A 22,980-nucleotide genomic window follows, 5' to 3' on the forward strand; every position below is an offset into this window, starting at 1 on the left:
CAATGCTCGACTGTCCAATCCTTGTGTTCCTGTGCGAATTGGAGACGTTTTATCTTGGTAACTGCAGACAGCAAAGGTGTTCGAACAGGCCTTCGGCTTCTATATCCCATATGATGCAGTGTATGGCTAATATGCCTACAAACGTCAGGTGGTCATAAAAAATCTGGCCACTCAGTGTTATATAAATCCCACGTTCAAAGGCTGTTAAATCGAGTTGTTTACCCATATCTTCAGAAAAAAAAACATTTCTACTGTTGTGGTAAACAACCTGCTTCCCTATTTATAATGGTCTGGCCCTCTAGCAACTTCAGCTCGAAATTATAGCTACTTTGCCTACAAATGTCAGGTGGTCATAATAATCTGCCACTCAGTGTGTATATATAATAAAATAAAAACGGAGGAAGGGGATCATGAGTCAAGGAATATACGAGGCCTTTAGACTGTGAAAGGATTGACTCTCGAGCCTCTGGAAGGAATGCAAACCCACTGACACCTCACTTTACCCCAGTGAGACCTGTGTCCAACTCCAGAACCGCAAGATAATAAATCTGTGTTGTTTTAAGCTACTACATGTGTGTGATTTGTTACAGCAGCAGTTGAAAACTAATACATAAAGCTGGGATAGTTTTAAGTGGAAAGATCATCTCATTATATATAGAAAAATTCAAGTTTTAAAAATATTCTAAGTGTTTAAAATACTCAAGTGTTTAAAATACTCTACCTATGAAAGGAATGCTGTTGGAAAAACAGAACTAGTCAACAAGTTTAGGTCCTCGGAGGCATTGTTTTCTCTGCTGAGAGGTGTAATATGTTTATAATTATATATTTACTGGTCTTCTTCCTGGCCAGAGAGAACTTCGGTTATGACCCAGCATGATTAGAACAGAATCCCCACTTCTGATTTGACACAATGGAGGGTCAGAGTTTTTTTTTTTTTTTTACCAACTGGCTTCTGGTTTTGCTTATTTCAATCTTGTTTTTCCTTCACTCTACAAGTACTTTTGGTGTTGAGCACTGGAGCACATGTTCACATGGAGAATGTGGCCAGCACTTTTGTGTCCTGACATCAGATGAAGTGGAGCAGGAGGAGTGTCCCAGGCAGCCATTCCTACCCCAGGACAGCGGGCAGTGATGTAGCTACACATGCGAGTGATGGAGAACCACACAAACATGTTTCATTGACTCCAAAATAAATGTATCCCCCAACTTACCTTTTCAAATTTACAAAAATACATGGCCAAGTAGACACATGGCTAAGAGCCCTATTAGCTTTGCAAGGGGTTCGTGCACACGAGAGGCCTGAAGCTTAAGCATGGATAGCTTTGAGATAAATTCAAACAAAGTCCTGGTAGGTGATTTCCTTACACTGCACTTCGTCATCCCCTCCTTCCTGCCTCAACACCTCTCCTTCAGAGAGGCAGCCTGGGTTGAGAAAAGAACACCAGCTTTTAGTTTAGACAGTTATCTCTCTCGGCCTCAGTTTACCTTTTTGGCGTTGGGGATAATAACTACCCCACAGAGATGTGGCTGTGAAAACTGGGTGGAAAACTCAGGAGAAGCATCCAGTCCGCGGTGGGCTGGTTACTTCCTCTTCCTGCCTCTCTGGGCCGCAGAGAAGAGGGGGTGATGCTGCCAAGGCTGGGAAGGGAAGGGTGCCAGGAACAGAAAAGCCCTTCCCTCACCCCCAAGCCCTGAGGGCTGTGCTCCCCCTTTTCGGTTCCGCCCTGTGTAGTAGCTACTTTTGCCTCCCCCTCCCTCTGATCCCTCCTCCAACACTTGGTGTTCTCCAACCCCCTCTATCTTGTCCCTTTGAAGGTTCCCCAACGAGAAAAGGCTGAGAAGTCTAGGGAAGGAATGAAAAGCCTGGTGGAGTAAGTCCTTTTAAAAGCAGCTGAAGGTGACCCCATCTCCCTTCCTCCATTCCCTGGGGCTGGTGAAGGGCCCTCAATGCCCCTGGCTCTGCAGCTAGTGATTGGCTTTGAAAAGTCAAGTTGAAGTACGCTTCAGAAAGGTCAGCTGTGAGGGTTTGCAGAGAGGTTTGGGAGTGAGGAAGCAGCTCACAGAATCCCAGTCACCACTTCTTTTTGGCCTAAGAGTTCAAGCCAATCAGCACGGAAGGGAAAAATGTCCTGGCTCCGGTAGGAACACTTTGCTGAGGGTTGTGGCCAGCAGGCTGTGGGGGTCAGTTCCATTTTGTCCCTGCAGGTTGGGAGGCATAGGGGCTCATCCAAATTGGTAAACTCATAAAACTCCCAAAAACCACTCCAGAAGAGTCTATACAAACTGGGAAATGTTAAAGGGCAGACTCCCTAAAGCCCGTTCCACAGATTTCGATTCAGATAGTCTATTAATAAGCTCTCCCAGGTGGTTCTGAGCTGGAGGTCTGAGGTCCACATTTTGTTGTTGTTAATCCTCACCTGAGGATATATATTTTTCCCATTGATTTTTAGAGGGAGTGGAAGGGATTGGTTGCCTCCTGCATGTGCCCTGTGCAGGGGGTCAAGACTGCAACTGAGGTAGGTGCCCTCGACCAGAATTGAACCGGGACCCTTCAGTCTACCGGCAGAAGCTCTATCCACTGAGCCAGACCGGCCAGGGCTGAGCCCACATTTTAAGGAACTGCTCTGTAGTGACATACACATCCTCCTGGCTTTGGCCTACCCAGATTCTCCTGCTGGGAAATTGGTTCCTTCTGATCCTGCTCGCTTCTTGCAGACTAAACTCTCATCAGGGTTTGGCTTGGCACCTCACTGGGGCAACCATGGTAACCATGGTAAACTTAGTGGGGTGTCTGGGGAAAACCGTGACCCTGGGCCTGGCTCTTGGAGGGGCTGCTGGCAGTTGGACCCTGAGGGCCCATGCTATTCCCTTGAGGGTTCAGGTCCTGCCTCAAGAATTCAGCCAAGGCCAAAGCGAGGAGCGGGACGCGCGCCAGGGCGGGCCAGTCTTTCAGAGCCAGGCTCCAGCCCCAGCGCCGGCCCGACTGGTTAGAGGGAGGCTTCGGGTTTCTGGGGCCACCAGCACGTCGCCCCCGCCCGCGGGAGCCGGGAGCAGGGGCGGGGCCTGGGCCAGGAACGCGGGCTCTTGGTTGCTATGGCAACGCGTCAACACCCGGCGCCTTCTTGGCAGTGCCAGCGGCTGAGGCGGCAGAGGCGCGGCTGAGATGGTGAGGGCCCCGTGGTGGAGGAGACCTCGGGTCGCACGTCCTGTGTGCGGAATTGGGTTGGATTTCTGAGCCGGAGAAGCGGAGAACTGGGGGAGCACAGAAGCTGGGTCTCGGTCTGGGTATCAGGAAGGCCCTGGAGCGGGGTAGACACCTCTAGAAGAAACCAGGGAATTCCTGAGTAACTTCTTCCTCCGAGGGCGGGGTCGATAGGGATCGATAATGCGTCCTGCTGCTGAGCCTGGGAGTTGGGGAGAAAGGGCTGTCTCAGCCTTCTTCGCCTCCTCTGGGCTGGAGACTGTGAGATGTGATGGGGGAAAACCACTGGTGAGGAGGCCGGATAACAGGTTACATAGACCTGTTCTGCCACGAACTAGCAGAGTGACAACACATAAGTCACCTAATATGCTCAGCTTTCTCTTCTGTTACTGGGGCTTGGGTCCCTCAGTATATACTCAACAATCATTTGCAAAAGAATGAGCGAATGAGGAAGGTACCAGGTCTGAAAGGCGCTGGAGAGCGATGGGGACAGTCTGGCCAGCCCGGGGTTTCGTGGGGTAGAAGGACTGCCAGGGTCATGAGGGCTGAGAAGGGCAGCAGGCCTGGGAGGACCTAGCAGGGGATGCCTGGGCTCCAGTGAGGAGTGTGCAGGTCCCCGAGGGAGCAGGAAGAAGGGCTGAGAACAGGTGCTGCAGCCTTGGGGTATTGGAAATAACCCTAGAATTTCTGGGGCCATACCCGGTGGGGAAGGTGGCTCCTTGGGTGAACTGGTGGACATACTCATGCCCAGAGGTGATGCTGCTTTTCTGGGGCTCAGTGGGTCAGGTGTAGAGATTTCGGAAGAGCTTTGTTAGTTATAATATAAACACGTCATCAGCAAAGGTCCCCGCTTCTGAGGACTCCCTGCAGGGTTCCCTTAGCATTCCTTATGCCTGTCACTCTCAGCTGTCAGTGCCTTCCAGGCAGTGGTGTGGGGTGCATGTCTGTCTGTGAGAGCCTAGCACCATGCCTGGCATATAAGGGCATACAGTGAATGTTAGTTCTTTTTTTCTCCTCTTTTAAAAATTTTATATTTCCAAGCCCAAATTAATCAGTAAGTTGAGCCTGGGCTAGACTTGTAGGCTTCTGTGCACCCAGATCAGGGATTCCCCACCCAAGGGCCACTCAGGGCAGAGGTTTGGCCTGCTGACGGAGCCCTTCTGAAATCCCTTGGACAGGACTGGGCATAAAGGCACCTTTGAGAAGCAGCGGCCCAAGGTAGGGACCTCTGCTCTTCTGGTAGGCCAGGTGTGTGTGAGCGAGGGTGCGTGTGTATGTATGTAAATGTGTGTGTGTGTGTATGGTGCTTCCCAGTGGTTTTGAGAGTGTTTGGGGGGATGGGGAAAGGTGGTGGTGGTGGGGTGAGGCTCACTACTGGGCAGATCTTCAGGACTTTTACAAAAACAAGGAAAACAACATCCTGTAGGAGGAGGGACGGGCCTTAGTAGTGACTAGGACAGTGATGGCGAACCTTTTGAGCTCGGCGTGTCAGCATTTTGAAAAACCCTAACTTAACTCTGGTGCCGTGTCACATATAGAAATTTTTTGATATTTGCAACCATCATAAAACAAAGACTTATATTTTTGATATTTATTTTATATATTTAAATGCCATTTAACAAAGAAAAATCAACCAAAAAAATGAGTTCGAGTGTCACCTCTGACACGCGTGTCATAGGTTCGCCATCACGGGACTAGGATGTCACCTTCAGATGTCATCTCACAGGTGACCAATCTGGTTCCATTTGAGGAAAGAGATGAGCTGAGTGAATCACTTAGTAAAAGGCAAGGTGCCTGCTGCCTGGGCATCCCCTTCTTCTCAGTAACCAAAGCCTACAGAAAAAATAAGTAGAATCAGGCCCAGAGCTTGAAGCCTGAATGTGCTAGCCTGCAGTGAACCTAATGCAAAAGAGGAACCAGATCCTGGGTGGAGAGGACAGCCAGGAAAGAACATGACTTCATCTTTGTTCTGCTGACAGGCGTTACAGTTCTGTCGGGCAAACTCCATGCTGACCTGTTTCAGCCCCATCCCAGCTCTGCGTTGCTGGAATTGAGTGGAACATCCGGGGACATAAAATGCTGAAGTTTTTATTTTTATTTTTTAAAATATATTTTATTGATTTTTTTACAGAGAGGAAGGGAGAGGGATAGAGAGTTAGAAACATGGATGAGAGAGAAACATCAATCAGCTGCCTCCTGCACACCCCCTACTGGGGATGTGCCCGCAACCAAGGTACATGCCCTTGACCGGAATCAAACCTGGGACCCTTCAGTCTGCAGGAAGACGCTCTATCCACTGAGCCAAATCGGTTAGGGCAAATGCTGCAGTTTTTAAAGGGCTAGACTCACCTGTGTTCAGGGTTGGGGCATCAGGCCCATTGCTGTGTTTCTGTTTTTAAATAAAAATAGTGTTTTTTTTTCCTGATCATAAAAAGAGTTATCTATTCACTGCAGAAAATTATTCAATACAAGAAACATCTTAAGATGATAATGCGCACCTGAAATTAAACCTTTTTCGTGAACATTCTTTCAGTAACACAGTCTGGGTGCATACCTTCATACAAATATTTTTATAGGGTTACATGCATGTTTTTTATAATTTGCTTTCTTTTTTTTGTATTAAATCTTTATTGTTCAGATTATTACATTTGTTCCTCTTTTTTCCCTCCCATAACTCCCCTCCTTCCAGCTCCCACCCCACCCTCCGCCCTCACTCCCCACCCACTGTCCTCATCCATAGGTGCACGATTTTTGTCCAGTCTCTTCCCGCATCTCCCACACCCCTTTTCCCCCCAAGAATAGTTAGTCCGTTCCCTTTCTATGTCCCTGATTCTATTATAATCACCAGTTCATTCTGTACATCAGGTTATTTATTCACTTGATTCTTAGATTCACTTGTTGATAGATGCATATTTGTTGTTCATAATTTGTATCTTTACCTTTTTCTTCTTCTTCCTCTTCTTAAAGGATACCTTTCAGCATTTCATATAATACTGGTTTGGTGGTGATGAACTCCTTTAGCTTTTCCTTATCTGTGAAGCTCTTTATCTGACCTTCAATTCTGAATGATAGCTTTGCTGGATAAAGTAATCTTGGTTGTAGGTTCTTGGCATTCATCACTTTGAATATTTCTTGCCACTCCCTTCTGGCCTGCAAAGTTTCTGTTGAGAAATCAGCTGACAGTCGTATGGGTATTCCCTTGTAGGTAACTGAGTTTCTTTCTCTTGCTGCTTTTAAGATTCTCTCTTTGTCTTTTGCTCTTGGCATTTTAATTATGATGTGTCTTGGTGTGGTCCTCTTTGGATTCCTTTTGTTTGGGGTTCTCTGCGCTTCCTGGACTTGGAAGTCTATTTCTTTCACCAGGTAGGGGAAGTTTTCTGTCATTATTTCTTCAAATAGGTTTTCAATATCTTGCTCTCTCTCTTCTTCTGGCACCCCTATAATTCGGATGTTGGTACGCTTGAAGCTGTCCCAGAGGCTCCTTACACTATCTTCGTATTTTCGGATTCTTTTTTCATTTTGCTTTTCCGGTTGGGTGTTTCTCGCTTCTTCGCATTTCGAATCTTTGACTTGATTCTTGCGCTCCTCTGGTCTGCTGTTGGGAGTCTGTATAATATTCTTTATTTCAGTCAGTGTATGCTTACTTTCTAGATGGTCCTTTATCACACCATCGAGGGTCTCATTAGATTTCCTGTACATCTCATCAAGTTTATCGACAGACTCTAGAAGCCTCTTGAGAGACCTCAAAAGTGTGGTTCTGAACTCAATATCCTCCCTTGATAGTTTTGTCCTGTTTCTTTGTCTCCGCATTTTTTACGCTTTCTTGGTACACCCCCTAGTGGTCTTTGTGCGCAGTCTTGTTCTAGTTGAGCCTTGATTGTTGTAGTTAATACTAGAGGGATTTGACCACCAGGCCGACTGGCTGTGTGAATCAGCTGTGTCTGCCGCGGAAAACTTCTGTCCTCTGGGGAGGTGCTAATCTAGCCTTTGCCTGAGGCGATCCGGCAAATGGCTCTGCGCAGGGCTTGGGCGGGGCGGGATCAACAGGGCGGGTGGAGGGAGCAGTTATGGCCGCTCTCAGTCCCGTTCCCAGAGGCTCTGCTTCTCAGAACCCCAGGAACCGCTGCAAACCTCGGAGAGAAAGCTGCCTTCCAACTGATGCCAGACAATCCCGCTTCTCCCGTTTGAGTCCGAGTCCCCAGCGATTCGCCCGTATCTGGAGCTCAGAGTCTGAGACTCCCCCCTGACCGAAAACGACAACCGCGCTCTCAGCCACCAGCCCGCTTTGCGCGCGCACCTCCGCACCTGAGTATTTTCCACACTGCGCCTCCTCTGAGCCTCGGTGTGCTGTTATTTTTCCTTCTAGTTGAAGAGTCTCTCCTCAGCCAGCCTTCCTGTGGTTCTGGGTGATGTCCGTTCCGTCTTTTAGTTGTATTTTTGAAGTGGTTGTTCGAGGCAGCAAACTCCGGTGTTTACCTATGCCGCCATCTTGTTTTTTCCCTTATAATTTGCTTTCTTTAAAACAGTAGGTTGTGTAGATCATCCTATACTAATGACTAAGTCAAAATCACCATGCAATTGACTGACTAATATTACGCATCAGAGTCTCTCCCGGAGTTCCCAGCAGTGGCCCACTTTTTGTGCTGCTGGGTGGGAGCCAAGTCACCAAGATGAACATTTTAAAGCAGGTCTGGCATCTTTATCTGTCCCCAGGCCTCATCTTCCCCAACCCCCCTTGCCTCCTCAGCTATTACTACCAGTTTTTATCTGTCTCTCTTCCTTTTCTTCAAGACCTGCCTCCCCCAGGGCCTGGACAGGCACTGCTCAGCTTCGTGGGGGTGTTTACTTGGTCATGAGAGAAATCAAACCGGCCCTTCTCCACCTGAAAGCACCTTTTGGCTCCTGCCTCTGGCCCAGAGGGGTCTAACTTTCCATTTCTGCTTGGTTCTTCTTTTTTTCTAGCATTTTTACACAGTGACCTCTCCAATCCTTCTTGCTACTCTTGGCAAAACTGGTGATTCTGACCCTAATGTGCGGCTTGTGGCTTCACAGTCAGCATTTCCCAAGTGAGGTTTTCTCAGCCACCCAGCCCTGGAGCTCAGCGCTTCCCTCGGCTCTGCTCAGCGGCTACTTCTCTGTGGTCATTTGTTTTCCTCCTTCTGTTTTGACTTCTAGGCTCAGGCAGTCGAGTATCTCTTGTGTGACTTCCTCATGAACTGGGTACCAAGGGTGTAGGAAAGAGGCGATGGAGTATCAGTCCCGAGGACCCATCTGAGCACAAGGGAGAACCTGCAGGAGTTCTTTCTTTTTAAAATCCTTACCCAAGGAGTGAGGATATTTTTCCCATTGATTTTTTGAGAGAGAAGAAGGGGAGGAGGAGTGGGGGGCGGGGAGAGAGAGAGGGAGAGGGAGAGAGAGAGAGAGAGAGAGAGAGAGAGAGAGAAACAGGGAATATCAATGTGTTAGAGACATATCAATTGGTTGCCTGCCACTTGCGCCCTGACCAAGCCTGGGAATTGAACCTGCAACAGAGGTACGTGCCCTCGATCGGGAATCGATCAAGGGCACATACCTTCAGTTCGCAGGTCAACACTGTAACCACTGAGCCAAACCGTCCAGGGCAGGAATTATTGAAAAAACAAACAAACAAACCAACAACAGGAAAACAAACACAAAACAATAATGATACTTCCCATCTGACCTCTAACCTTTTCACAGACCTTCCTTTCCACAGTGCAGGCCATAGGCGATGTGGAAAGTGTGGAGTGGCCGAGTGACCTGGAGTCAGCGGGCCTATTCCAGAAAGGCTTCCATCTCCATCTGGCCTCAGCCCTGGAGAGGCCATCTTGCTTGGTTTCATTCATTCATTCTCCATCAAATGCATATTGAGCTCCTACTGTGTGTCAGGACCACATCCTCTTCCTTGATTATGTACAGAACTCACACCATTCCTCACGATCCAGTCTCCTCCACCTTTTCCAGTTATTCCCATTGCTTAGCCTCAATCCCACCTATTGCAGTTTCTGTTCATTTCCTCTGATTCTGTTTTCGTTGGAAAGGGGGACAGTTGCTCTCGACTCACCTTGAGTCTGTTATGAGCCTCCTCGGGCTGCGGTATTTGCCTTTCAATAAACCCAGCTTTTCTGCTCTGCTCTATGGGGGCTGACTGAGTCTTCCCAGGGCGGGTCCCTCCGAAAGCCTGTTGCTAGCAGGGCCGGGCAGTGACGGGCAGGACATACAGCAGTGCTGCTCGCACAGAACAGAGCCGGCTGGAGAGTCATGGCCCACATAGTGTGGAAACCTGATACGGGCGGATAGTGCTGGGGTGTCTGGTTGGTGATGGCGGGTGAGAGAGAGCTTTCAAAACACACTGTCCAGGGTTTGGAGCCCTGGAATGCACAGTCCGTTTCCCTGTCCACCCTGCCCCCTTGACAGCTGCTGAGTCCCAGGCTTGGGAGACCCAGTGTGTGTAGCCCCTTCCCCAGAGACATCCCAGTTTAGAGACCTGGGGGAGATGTGGGCTCCTCCAAAGTGAGACTTGAATCAGCTGTGGGTTAAGCCTGGAGTGGTCCCTCCGTCCTCACAGAAGCCACCTTTTTGGAGAGACTTTTCTGGGGCCTGAGCTGAAGCTGGATGAGCTCTGGGAACGAGTTGGTATTAGTCAGGGCTCCTGGTTAGAAGCAGCAGAGCCAAAGCTCTAATTTAAGGATTTTGGGAAGCGCATGGACTTTACACCAAGGCTGGGAACCAGGCTTGGAAAATGGGAAGAAAAGGAGAAGTTGCAGCCAGAACAGAGGCCAACATCACAACCCAGCGCTGGTCTGGCGGGGACCCTGATGCTGTGTTGTACCCCGACGCTGGCAGCTCTGGCTGCGGGGTGCTGCTGCCGGTGTCCTCATCAGCATTGCCCCAGACACTGGGTATGGCTGCAACTTCCTCTTTTGCCACAAATGTTTTCCTTGTTCTCCTTTTTACATCACTAGTTCCCTAACCCTTGCCAGGCTTTGGTGATCAGATAGGCTTTGCCCAGGCTCGGAGGGCAAATTTCTGGTGTCTTCAGCTTTGCTAGTCAGAGATGAGCCTTGTCTCCCACGCCTTGTTGATGGGAACTTCCCAAACATAGGAAGACCCTGGGTGGTTAACATGGACGAATGCACATGGAAGGGGTCCTGGGAGTGAACGCCAGGTGGTGGACGTTACGCATGTGTTTGTCTGAGGGTAGCATCACTCATCGACTCAAGTTTATTAGGCACCAACTGTGTGCCAAGTGGCGGGCAAGGTGGTTTTCTATCCTTGATGCCCTCTGGTCCCCATTGGGAGATTGTGGCGATTTGGAGAGTTCAGGTAGCAGAGTAGGGGGCTTGGAGCTCATGCCGAGACTATTGGAGGTGAAGCGGACACTATACATTTCTGGGGAGACAAGCCAAAGGGGCCTCACCAGAGAGTGTCCCTGTGGGAAATGGGGACTGGGACAACAATGAGGTCACCCTCCTGCCACCCTCCTTTCCTCCCCTCTTTCTTCCATGCGGCACGACGACTTGGCCTTCAGCTCAGGGAATGCAGAAATGCCCTTCTCATTGAGCTTGGTCGCTACTCAGAGAACCCTCTCTTCTTTGGGGGTGTCCCCAACATTTCAGGGTCTATCCAGGTACTTTCCCCCTGTGGCTTTTCCACATGCACCTCTACCTACCTTGGCAGGGGCTGACGAAGCGCTTACCTTGCCAAGGGTCCAGAGGGTACTCGGTACTGATGGCTGAAACCTTTTGCCTCTCCCTGCAGCCGTTAAGCACAACTGGCGTCACGAGCTCCTCTTCCACCACTTCCAACAGGTCAAGGAATCGGTCTCGTTATCGGACCAAAGCTGTGAGCTGTGAGGTAGACGAGAGCCTCTTCGGAGGCAACAAGGTAACCCTAACCCAGCCCCTCCAGGTAGCTGCCATGTGTAGGCGGTCACCTGGACTCGTGTTACTCAGGACAAAGCTAGCACCGTGCATGTCATCCCTCTCCCTCGTACCTCTCAGAGGAAGACAGAGGGGTGTTCTGAGAGCCAGCAGGGGAGCTCTGACACGGAGTGGGGCCCACATAAACAGGACACCTGGCTTCCCCCACCCATCCCATCCTCATGTCTGCACAGCATTGAACATCTGTTGTAATCCTGGAGGGGACGCTCAGCTGCAGAAAGCTGGGTAGTTGCTCAGTGAACATCCTTGAGGAAAACATGGTAGGGCCACTGGACTAAGACACAGAGCGACACATTCCCCCCTCCATCCAAGAACAGCATCAGAACAAAACACAAAGTCCTCGTCCTTTCCCAGGTGCTCAACGAAACCAATTTCTCAGCTTTGGGACACAGGCAGGTCTTTATTGGCAAATGTTGTCCTGGCTAAGAGGTTGACAACTCCTTCAGTCTAAGGAGAGCTGGATGTTCCTTGGAATAATTTGGTGCACATGGAGTTCAGTAGGCGAGAAGGAAGAGAGGCAAGTCTAGAAAGAGAACGAGGCACGGTGAGAAGGGCAGTGAGAGAAAGAGAAAAGAGGGGTAGAAGACTGCATACTGGTGTGACTACCTCTGGCAGCGGGAGGGCTGGGGAGAGGAGAGGTGACATCAATCCTTGCTTCTCACCAGCTTCACCGTGAAGGGACTTTTCAGACGGATCAGGACAGGCATCTTTCTGCATTTAGAGAACCCCATTCTGTAGCAGTTTCCCTGGAGAGAATCAAGGAATGCAATTTTATTTACATGTTTTTTGTTGGTTTGTTTTGGGCGCATGGGGATGCTTCCAGTCGAAGCAAAGACAGATTTGGAAATGGCCGAGTTCGCTGGGTAGTGCTGCTGCCCAGCAGAAGGGGCAGCCAGAAACACGCCTGTTCCTGGCACTGCTTCCTTGGCCCTCTTGCTGGGTGAGAGTCCAGGAAGTCTCTCAACCAGCAGCAGGGGGCAGAAGGGGCCTGTGGCATGACTGACATGCCCACTCGGAAGCAGAGATGGGCACCAGGTGGCAGCACCAGTCGGGAGGGACCTCTGTGCCATGTGAGGTCCTCGGGCCAGGAAGGACCTCCACGGAGGGGTCCCCCTGCCTCCACTCAGGACCACAGTCACTGCGTTAATGATGAATGACAATTTCTCCGGTGTTCAAACATTTCCTGAAATAAGCGATTTCATTTTCTTATTAACTCCTTCACGGTCAAGAAAATTTTGAAAAAAATCGTACATATCTAATTTGTATTCTTGCTGAATTCTAACATTCTGACTTTCTCACGTTAGATTTAAGGGCAGGTCTCCACCAGGCCATTTAGCCATTTCTAACTTCTCTTCCGCCCCTCCCGCCCCCCCATATAGCTTTCTTTGGGGATCAAAGCAAACTAAACATTAGAAAGGATTTAAAAATATGAATATCATAGATTGAATGAGTCTGTAACAAATTGTATTGCTTTGGGTCCACAGTGAGAGGATTACTTCTTCTTTTATAAGCCATGGAAAGATGAGAATCTGGAGTTTTTATTCCTGATGGTTTTAGGTTGGGTATGGACACACCCTAGCAACCCCCACTTCCTATCTGTCCAGGAGTATCTGCACAAGTTATAGAGGCCTTGTTCTCAGAAGAGCCGGTCAGCACAGGGCACATCTGGCCATGTTCAAGTGCAGAGCTCCACCTACTTCCTCGGCACCCTGGCTGCTCTCGTGGGCCTGCAGCCTGGGCCCCAGCCAGCCTCCCCTGCCACTGGATAGGGTGGAAGCCCCAGGAGAGGGGAGGGCCACACTTGAAGTTTAGGACTGACCAGCAGGAAGTGAGGTGACTAGCTTCTAAGCTGTCCTTCTGAACCCATAGCCCGTGGCCCAGAGCGACAGCCCCATCGTGCTGCTCCGAGATAAGCATGCCATAGAGAAAACTTTCTCTGCTCTGGCCTTGGAGCACAAGCCAAAGACCATCCAGCTCATCACCCGGGACCTGGTCCGAGAACTCATGTGAGTATCCAGGGCCCAGGCCCTGCCCCCTCGTCCCAGCTGCACCGGGGCTGAGGACCTGCGCCGGGAAATGGGGAACCCACCTGGTTTCATGGTCAAGTCTCCACTTCATTCGTGGTCATTGCCCCTGTGTGTTTTATGGTTCTCCGTCTTTTCTTCTTCGTCTTGACCTCTTAGCTTCCCCCCTCTTGTATCTGTTATTCCCTTTACCCTTGATTCCCAGCTTCTTTCTCTGCCCTCTCTTCTCCCTGCTGTGGAACGAAGGGGCTGGTAGCGGGGAGGGGCTTAGTGGGTCCTCGCTGAGCCCCCATGAGGGCACTTGGTAGAGGGAATGGTCCAGATGAATCACTTCCTTTTGGCGCACCAGGAATCCGAAGCAAAGGGAAACTGACCAGATGCCTAATTAGGCCCTTGGCATCTTCCCAGGCTCTGAGGCCAAAAGAGGAAATTCCCACAGGCTCTTGGGTTCTTTTGGGATTAGGTCAGCACAGCTTCCCGACCGGAGCTGCCCCCGTGCCTGGCCCCTCCTGCGGGGTTTAGGCCTCATTCAGGATTGTGACACGAGCCAGTGTGTTGCTCGGTGATTCTCTGAAACCATTCTTTCTGCTCTGGCCCCATCGGCTAAAAGCTTACATTTCTAGAAAATGCTGCCTGTGTCACAAGCTGGGACACAGTTCCAGGAGCAATGTCTGGTCAGCCCTGGCATCACACGGCCAGATGTGGTCAGCAGCCCGGTGACTCCACCACAAATGGCCTTTTTTGGGAGGGGTCTAGTTCTGAAAACACATCGGAGATGAAGGTGCCGGTGCCCGGTCAGGGCTGCTGAAAGCCCAGGAGATGCCGCCTCGGATTCAGATTATTCCTGGTCATTTCAGATTCCGGGCTGTGTTGGGCCCGCCACTCAGTGAACCAGGAGATCTTGGCTGAGCCCCGAATCCACTCACTCATTTGCTCCACCTCCTGGGCCTCCCCCCACATTAGTTTTATTAGGTGAGGTTTCACTTCCTGCCCCAGCCGTGCATCTCCTTGCCTGGTGCCTGTTAAAGGGCCTCACCCAGAAGCGGCTTTATTCCCACCCCCTCCCTCCCTCACCCCCACCTTTAATGTATGTCATTTGTTTGTAATCATTATAATTACCTATTGGTTTGTTGAATGGTTGGGCGGCTGGAAAGGAGAGGTCTATAGACCTGTCTCCAACTGTGTTGATCAGACATTTTAATTAATATTTAGGGTTCAAAGCTTCTCTCTGGGCTGAATGGACAGGGTGTTTAGCTTTCTCACTGGTATTCATTTCAACCTGTCTGGCGTCCCCTTGCCCTTTTTATGTCATCCTTGAGGAATAATCTATTTTTAAAGTCGAATTCAGCAGCTTTGTTTTGAGTTCTCACTCTGTTCCCAACGCTGGGCTGGCGACTAGGCTGCCGATGTGGTTAAGACACAGACCGTGTCCTTGACGGAGTTTGTAATCCAGCAAGGAAACAGGCCCTGCCCCGCGGCTGCGACAGGGCAGTGAGAGCAGATCATGGTGGACTCAGAGCAGCAGGTGGTCTGTTGGTGGGGAGGAGGGGTCTGCATATGTGTACATTGGGGGGAAGGCCATGAATGGCTACACAGAGATGGCAACACATAAGCTGGGCCTTTTAGAAAAAGTTCTTAAAATGTCCTTATAGCCTAGGATGCTACGTCACCGTCTCCTGGGATGTTTTTCCCCAGGGGATCCGCAGTGCAATTGGCAGTTTCTCCTCCCGCTGGCCATGTGTGTGCCGGAGGGAGGGATGGCAGTGATGAGGGAGGAAGGGAGCAGAGAAGCCTACAGCATAGTGCCGAGAGCCTGCCCTCACTAACTTTGCTCGTTCCTTGTGTCAGCATTCCCACAGAGGATCCCTCCGGGGAGTCCCTTATCCTGAGTCCCGAAGAGTTTGAGCGGATTAAATGGGCATCCCAAGTGCTGACCAAAGAAGAACTCGAGGCCAGGGTGCAGGCCCTCAAGAAGGAGAAGGAAGCCGCCCTGGTAGCTACCCCTCAAGCCCTGGTCCCTACGGATGGGGGGCAGAAGAGAGATGTCCTGGGGAGGGGCCAGCTTCCCTTGAGATGGGGGGCTCTTGTTAGGGGACCCTGGAACAAGGCATGGATGGAGATATGCTATCGAATGAAGATCAGTTGTGGGAACAACGGGGGTGGGGATGGGGAGGGGTGAGGATAAAACCAGGCTGAGAAACTTCTGGGTTCTGATAGCATGGTGGGGTGGAGCGAGCATAATATTGGGTCACTTGTGGTAGCCAGTCTAGTGCCCAGGACACAGCACAGGGGACCATCCCACACTGATGCAGACGGTCTTCTGTAGGATGCAGTCACCACACGCAAGAAGGTCATGAAACAGAAGGAAATGATTTGGATGAAGAACAAGAAGCTCTATGACCTAGAGGAGGAGGCCAAGGAGAGGGCCCAGAACCTTCTGCAGAGAGCCAACAAGCTGCGGATAGAGCAGGAGGAGGAGCTCAGGGACATGAGCAAGGTCGGGGCTCTGCATTTCCCCCTCCTCTTATCCACACACTGGACAGCATTGGCTTCAGCTGGAGGTGGGGCAAGGAGGGGGCGAGGTGAGGGGTTGCTGGGGGGTTGGGGAAGGAAGGTGGGGGAGAGCTGTATCTGTCACGTGTTGCTGTGATCGAAGAGAGCTCTGGCTACGCCTTGAGCTGGTGGTGTGACCTTCAGCACGTCTCTTGCCCCTCCTGAACCTTGCTTGCTTCTTTTGTAAAGTGAGGGTGGTAAAACTACTGGGCAGAACTATTGGAAGGATTAAATGAACTAATATATGGGACAAGCTTTGCGTACTGCGGATTGATAAATACATGGGAGGAGTTTGCTTTTATTTTTATCCTGCTAGTGCAATTCTGGCCACAGAGGGTGGTCCAGGCAATTGAGTTCTTTTTGAAGCGCTTTATCCGAGAGCATGAAGACCAGAGGCTCATTTGAATTCCTTATTGGCATGTGGTTCACTCTTCCCAACCAAATGAACAATGCTGACCCCCCAACCCCTTCATCTACACCCTGTCTCTCTACCTATGCCTCCTTTTATTTTCCAAAGCTTTTACTTTATGGTTCTTATTGATGGTCCTGGGTTTAAATCCCCTTCTGTATCACGTTGGGCTCTTCCAGCTTAACAATTTGGTGACTTGGACTCTGCGTGAGTGTTTTAGTTTCCCCGAGGAGTAGAGCAAGGGTCTTAACTGCGGTTCATGGGTCCCTAAGGGGGACCATGTAGCTGAAGTTTCATGGAGATTTTGTGTGTCTACCCGGGGGCCCCATAGCTTTCACAAAAGTGTGATCCATGGCCCCCAACATTAAAAGTCAGTTTCCTGAAAGAAGCATTTACCAGGAACCCAGTGGGTATTATGTTTGAATAATATTAAAGGGAAGGTCAAATATAAGAATGTTCTTGCTTTTCTGGGCTTGTGAGCAGCCATGTGCATTTCTAGCACATGTGATAACATTCCACTCCCATTTCTCTTCCCTCCAACTTCCACACCCCCATGGTGCATCCCTTCCTAACCTTACCCCCAGACCTAGTACCACAATCTCACTTCTACTCCACAGATCATCCTTAATGCCAAGTGCCATGCCATCCGGGATGCCCAGATCCTGGAGAAAAAGCTGATTCAAAAAGAACTGGATGCAGAGGAGAAGCGGTTGGATCAGATGATGGAGACGGAACGGCAGAAATCCCTTCAAAAGCAGGAGGATCTTTTCAAGAAGAGGAGAGAGGAAAGAATCCGGTAAAGAGGTGGTTTGGGCATCTTTCTTTCTGCCATTTTCTTGAATCTTTAGGTCCAGGTAGACTTCCACAGAGGGAAGAGATGAGAAACGGCCATTGTCATCATCTATTATTATCTCAAAACCTTTATAAAGTGATTATGGAACCACAGAACGTCCTAAAGCTTGTTTCCAAGATCATAACCGGTGCTTCACCATCTGGCCCCCATCCAGCCTCATTGGTCACCATTTCCTGCCATCGACTCTATGTTTCCCCCGTCCACCACCATGCCAGGTCTTGTCACAAGTTCATGACTTTTGTTGCTCCCACTGCTTTGAATACCCTTCTCTTTACTTTTCCCTGGAAAACACTGTCTCTTCCCTTAGTATGTAGTTTGCTGTCACCCCCCCGAGACACTTCCCTCACTTCCCCAGGAGGCACAGTGGCTCTGTCCTCTGTGTCCCATCACACTGTGTTGATATCTAGCACACCATTTCTTGCATTGTTGTCTCTGACCCTCACTACACTGCATGGTCATGGAGGACAGGGTCCCTGCCTCATTTATTTCTGTAGCTCCTGGGCCTAGCAGAGTGTCTGGCCTGTAGTAGGTTCTTAATACATGTTTGAATAAATGAATTTAGTTTTCTTCATTTTACAGAAAAGGATAAGACCCAGGACAGGTAAATTATAAAATCATAGTGTCCTAGATTTAGTACACCAACCACATACTACAAAAATCACTTCCATAAATAGTGCTTGTACTACACTGAATGGCAGTTCTCTTCCCCCATCTGTATTCTGTTCTATTGCACCATTCATCTCTAGACTTCTAGTAGGCACCTGGTAGACTATAGTAGGCTTCCAATAAAAGTTTATTTAATGACTAAATGGCTCTTCATCTTCTGCATAAATAGCTCCAATCAAGAAAATATCTCTGCCTCATTAGGCAGCTCTAATGATTTGAGCTGGTCCTTGTACTGAGTTTAAACCTGCTTTCATGCAACTCTTACTCATTACGCCTGTTTATTTCATCTGGAGTCATGAAGCCATCAAGTGCTCTACCTGGAAGTGACTTTTGTACTCTTTCTCCTGGATTCTTATTCTGATTAGTGTCATCTCTTATTCTTCCAGTCTTTACTTGTATATCACGAGGTCTGGATGCTTCCAAGTCTATTGACATCCCAATAACACATAGGGAGCCATGCCACATTGATTGTAGAATCTGGTTTGTCAGACTCAGCCCTGTTCACTAGCATTTGACAATCTCAAAATGTAAGATAGGGTATAAGAAAGAGAGTTAGCAAACTAGGCATAGGAAATAAGGTGGGATGACAAGACCTGGGGTGATAGCAGGGGAACTAGAGGAAGGGGAAGTCATAGGCTTTAACATATATATATTTCAGAGAAGAGGGAGAGGGAGGGAGAGAGAGAGAGAGATAGAAACATCAATGATGAGAGAGAACCATTGATCGGCTCCTTCACACCTCACACTGGGGATCGAGCCCATAACCCCAAGCATGTGCCCTGACTGGGAATCGAACCATGACATCCTGGTTCATAGGTCGATGTTCAACTCTTGAAGCTCTGTGGAGCTAGCATGCAAAGCTAGCTCCCTGTGATTACTCTGGGAAGGCTTGGGAGGTGGTAGGATTTCAGAAGCTCTTTACACGCTGAAAGGGAGACAGTTTATTATGTGGGGTGCACTCTTGGGAACAAATGAAGAAAGGGAATACCAAGAAGTATGAGCCCCAGAACCAGGAGCTCGAAAGAGAGAGGACTGACCCCTTGAGACACTGGGGAGGACTTTGGTCTGGGCTCAGGAACCATAGTGATGGCTAGAGCACATCTCAAACTGTTCCTGCCATGCCTCCCATTCTGGGAGTTACTTGGGTGAAGTTTGGAGCCTAGAGGAACAGACCCTTGAAGAGAGAGGACTGACCCCTTGAGACACTCCCATTCTGGGAGTCACTTGGGTGAAGTTTGGAGCCTAGAGGAACAGACCCTTGATTTCTAAGACATTGTGGCTCTGTTTCCTCCAGAGGAAAACGGCACATTATGCAACAGATGCAAAGGAAGCAGGAGGAGCGATCGCTGTTTGCGGAGCAGCAGGAGCAGGAGAAGGAGGAGATGCTGGAATACATGGAGCAGCTCCAAGAGGAGGACCTCAGGGTAATAGGGCTGGGCAGATGTGCCAGGTTCCACCAGCACCAGCAACAAAGCCCTCCAAGATTTGGGGATTCCAGGCACATGCTCATTTCACAACATCAACATCACCATCAACTTTTTATTGCCACATTGAACATGTATTTGGCCATGGCGCCATGCTGAGGATGAGCAAAGATGTGGATAGAGACGGTCCCTGCCTCCCAGGAACCCGGGGTCCAAGACTGACATGTCCATGCGAGTGGACTCATAAAGTAAATATATGGCTGCTTGCTTCACACAGATAAACAGATGGATGCATTATGGTCTCCCCTCAATTACCTGGGGATATTATACACTTTGTCAATGAATGTAGCAGTGTCTTAGTTTCAGGCTTCCTGCTGTTACCTCATTCAAAGAACATAGCATCCCAGTGTCATTAATTGTGTTGATGAGCCAAACCTTTTTCCCTGTTAGCCTAAATACAATTAGTAGGCTTACTTGTTGCGTAAGAAATGATGACATACCTGACCAAACTAAATAGACTTAAAAAAATTCTCTTTTATTTGCCTTATCTGGTCTGCTGCAATATACAAAAGCACAGCTGGGACATGGCAAGCATTTGGAGCATTTATTATTTTCCCCCTCATTTTTTTCACTTTTGAACATTTTTATACACACAAATGGAAAGAATTGTACTGCACGCATAATACTTCACCGATTTAATGATTGCTAATATGCCTTAGTTGCTTGTCTCTTTTAGAAGTATATGCATATTCTGTTACTGTTAAACTATTTAAAAGTAAGTTGCAGATATCTTGACACTTAACTACTAAATGCTTCAGTCTGCATCTCTGAAGAATAAAGCATTCTCTTACATGTCAACAGTACTGTTAGCACTTCCCCCACCAAAAATTCAAATCCAATAATCCTATATGGTTTAATATTTAATTCACATTCAATTTCCACCAACTGTTCCAAAAATATATTTCCATTGTCTTCTTTTTCCAAACCAGGATCACTCACTTAAGTCCCTTTAGTGTGTTTTGATCTAGAAGACTTCCCTTCCTTCCTTCCTTCCTTCCTTCCTTCCTTCCTTCCTTCCTTCCTTCCTTCCTTCCTTTCTCCCTTTCTTCATTCATGTATTTTTATAACACTAATATTTTGAGGCATCCACGTTGGTTGACTTGAAGAATGTCTCGCATTCTGATTTGTCTGATTGTTTCCTCATGGTTCCACTTACCTTGTGGGACACATATGCTTTTATTTTGTTCCTCCTCCCTCATATTCATGGATGATTGAGTTGTCATTTGGTGGTGCCTTTGATGGTGATGAGTGACAGAGGCCCCTGAAGGGTCTTACGAATGGCCTTATAATCATGAAGGCTTCTTAGAGCACCTGCAATGTGGGAGAAAGATCACCTGGATAGTTCAGGATGATGAGGGGCCATGTAGCCTTGTGAACTACTTGAGAAGGGGGTCAACAGGGCCACGAAGACAGAGAGACCTGGTCACATTCCTGGCTCAGGAGAGAGAGAGGAATAGGTCCAGGAAGGAGAGGCAAGGGATAAATAATGTAGGGAAAGGGGTGAGAAATGAAGGCTGGGAAGTCCAATTAGATTGTGGTGAGTGGGAATGGTGGGCTCACTGAGAATGTTCCTGGTGTCATTGAGTCAACACCATTGCACTGATATTGTGTCATTGTCATTTTGCTGCCCTTCTTTTTAAAAAAATACATTTTTATTGATTTCAGAGTGGAAGGGAGAGGGAGAGAGAAATGGAAACATCAATGATTAGAGAGAAGCATTGATCGGCTGCCTCCTGCATGTCCCACCCTGGGGATCAAGCCCGCAACCTGGGCATATGGCCTGACCAGGAATCAAACCATGACCTCCTGGTTCATAGGACACTCAACCACTGAGCCAAGCCGGTGGGGCCTTGCTGCCCTTCTAATAGGCACTCACTGAGTCTGCAGGAAGTATTGTTAGGCAATTTTAAGCAGAAACCTGTGCCTCTCCAGCTTAGACTTGCTGTATCATCTTGGGATGGTACAAGGGTAGCTTTCCCACCTTGCTAACAGGATGGAGAAGAGTGAGGGGAGTTCCCCTGGGGTTGCTTTGGAATGGCTTCAAAGATGAGAAACAGGGAAGGTCCTTTGGTATCTTAGAAGTGAAATGAACCAACAAAGACAACAAATTAAAAAAGTAAACAAATAGGCAAAGAAATAAATCAATACATATATGATTGTATGTCTTAGATCAGAGGTCGGCAGCTTTTTTAGCTTTGAGAGTCAATGGGATTAAATAATGTCTGGGGTACCAATGACACTGGAGGCCTAAAACGGGTGTGGGGAGGGTGGTGGTGCGGGAGAAGGTAGAAAGGAAAGGAGGAAAGGGAGAAGGGGAAAAAAGAGTATAAGAGTTGGGGTGGCAAAAGGGGAAACGTGGAGTGTGCGAGGAGGTGGGTACGGTGAGAGTGGGGGTAGCCATGACTCGGGCCCCACATGGGCCTGGTTAGAGGTGGATGTGCTGGGCTAAGCTGGCTCAGGAGGCTTCCTGGAAGAAGGAACCCTGAACTGGGCTGTGAGTCAGGCTGTGGGGAGCTGGTAGAATTGCTTGGGTGAGTCAGGGTAGAAGCTGGGCTGTGGAGGTGCTGGAAGACCAGGGAGGGGTTTCGCCTTTGAAGGAATGGAGGGAGCTGGAAACAGTGTGGGACGTAGGGTGAGTCAGTGGGTAGAAGAGTTTGAAGCAAGGAGTCTGATAGAGGGTGTAGGAAGGCAGCTGCACAAAATTCCAGTGACCCTCCACATTGGGGCCTGAAGATGTGCTGGGCTCAGAAGTGGCCTGGTGATCAGGAGCTTCCAAAGGCTGGGCGCTGGGAAAGGCAGAGGCTCCTTCCTCAGAGGGCATCTTGTCACTCAGTGTCACCTTGGTTCTCTGATCTCTATCACTCACTGTGTTTCTGTGTCTAAGTTGTTTTTGTTTTTCTTTATCAGTAGTTATCTCATTTAGCAATAGTTTGTTGAGTATTTTCTGTTTCTCTCTCAATTGGGCTGCATCTTGTTGACAAAGAGAGGTAGTGTGACACATGGCCCCTGTTCTCTAGCTGTGACAGATGAACACACAGGAAATGCATGGGACCTACCAGGTGCTATGCTATTAAATCCCAGGAGGTGTGCAGACATTAAGCAAGGAAGAGAGAATTGAAGCTTGGGGCAATCAAGCAAGATTTCCAGAGAAGGTTGGAACTTTAATGTAGACAGCTCAGGTTTCAAAATTCTGGCTCTGCAGTTTAGTAGCTATTTGGCTCTGGGCAAATTACTTAAACTCTGGGCCTCATCTTCATTTGCATGAGAGAGATAACAAGGCTTAACTTTCAGGGGTTTGGGATGTGTTTCAGTGCTAGAAAGAGGCTACATGCTCAATGAATACGAAGTTTCCAATTAGGGCAATACTTATTATTGAAATCATCACTATTAATGATGACCAAAAGTTTGGGTTTAAGTAGAAGGAAATTGAAGACAGGAGAAACGCATCATGAGCAAAGCCATAGGGATGGGGTTTGGCATGACATGTGCAAGACACTGATTAGAATTTTTAAATTCTCCACTTCCTGAATATAAATAGATCAACAGTGTGAGGGGCTGCCACAAAGTCAAGTTGGATGAAGACTGTAAAGAGGCCATTTGCCTGGAAGAGATCATTGACAACCCTTGAAAGAACAGTGTTGCCCTAGCCAGTTTGGCTCAGTGGATAGAGCGTCGGCCTGTGGACTGAAGGGTCCTGGGTTTGATTCTGGTCAAGGGCACATGCCCGGGTTGCAGGCTCGATCCCAAGTGTGCAGAAGGCAGCCAATCAATAATTCTCTCTCATCATTGATGTTTCTATCCCTCCCTTCCTCTCTGATATATATATAT

At 48.7% G+C, this 22,980-nt stretch overlaps 1 protein-coding gene across 1 annotated transcript in view; it reads left to right on the forward strand.

Annotated features, from left to right (window-relative positions):
* Positions 1-3,083: 3,083 nt before the first annotated feature.
* The window catches only part of CFAP45 (cilia and flagella associated protein 45), a 27,177-nt gene continuing 7,280 nt past the window's right edge, over positions 3,084-22,980 (forward strand). Inside the window, exons 1-7 of the mRNA XM_005857774.2 lie at positions 3,084-3,166; positions 10,982-11,107; positions 13,033-13,169; positions 15,036-15,180; positions 15,514-15,684; positions 16,767-16,945; positions 18,963-19,092. Coding sequence (XP_005857836.1) covers positions 3,164-3,166; positions 10,982-11,107; positions 13,033-13,169; positions 15,036-15,180; positions 15,514-15,684; positions 16,767-16,945; positions 18,963-19,092 — 891 coding nt within the window. The 5' untranslated portion in view covers positions 3,084-3,163. The remainder of the gene's footprint in view (positions 3,167-10,981; positions 11,108-13,032; positions 13,170-15,035; positions 15,181-15,513; positions 15,685-16,766; positions 16,946-18,962; positions 19,093-22,980) is intronic.

Source organism: Myotis brandtii, unplaced genomic scaffold (assembly GCF_000412655.1).
Source record: "Myotis brandtii unplaced genomic scaffold, ASM41265v1 scaffold1120, whole genome shotgun sequence".
Lineage (NCBI taxonomy): Eukaryota > Metazoa > Chordata > Mammalia > Chiroptera > Vespertilionidae > Myotis > Myotis brandtii.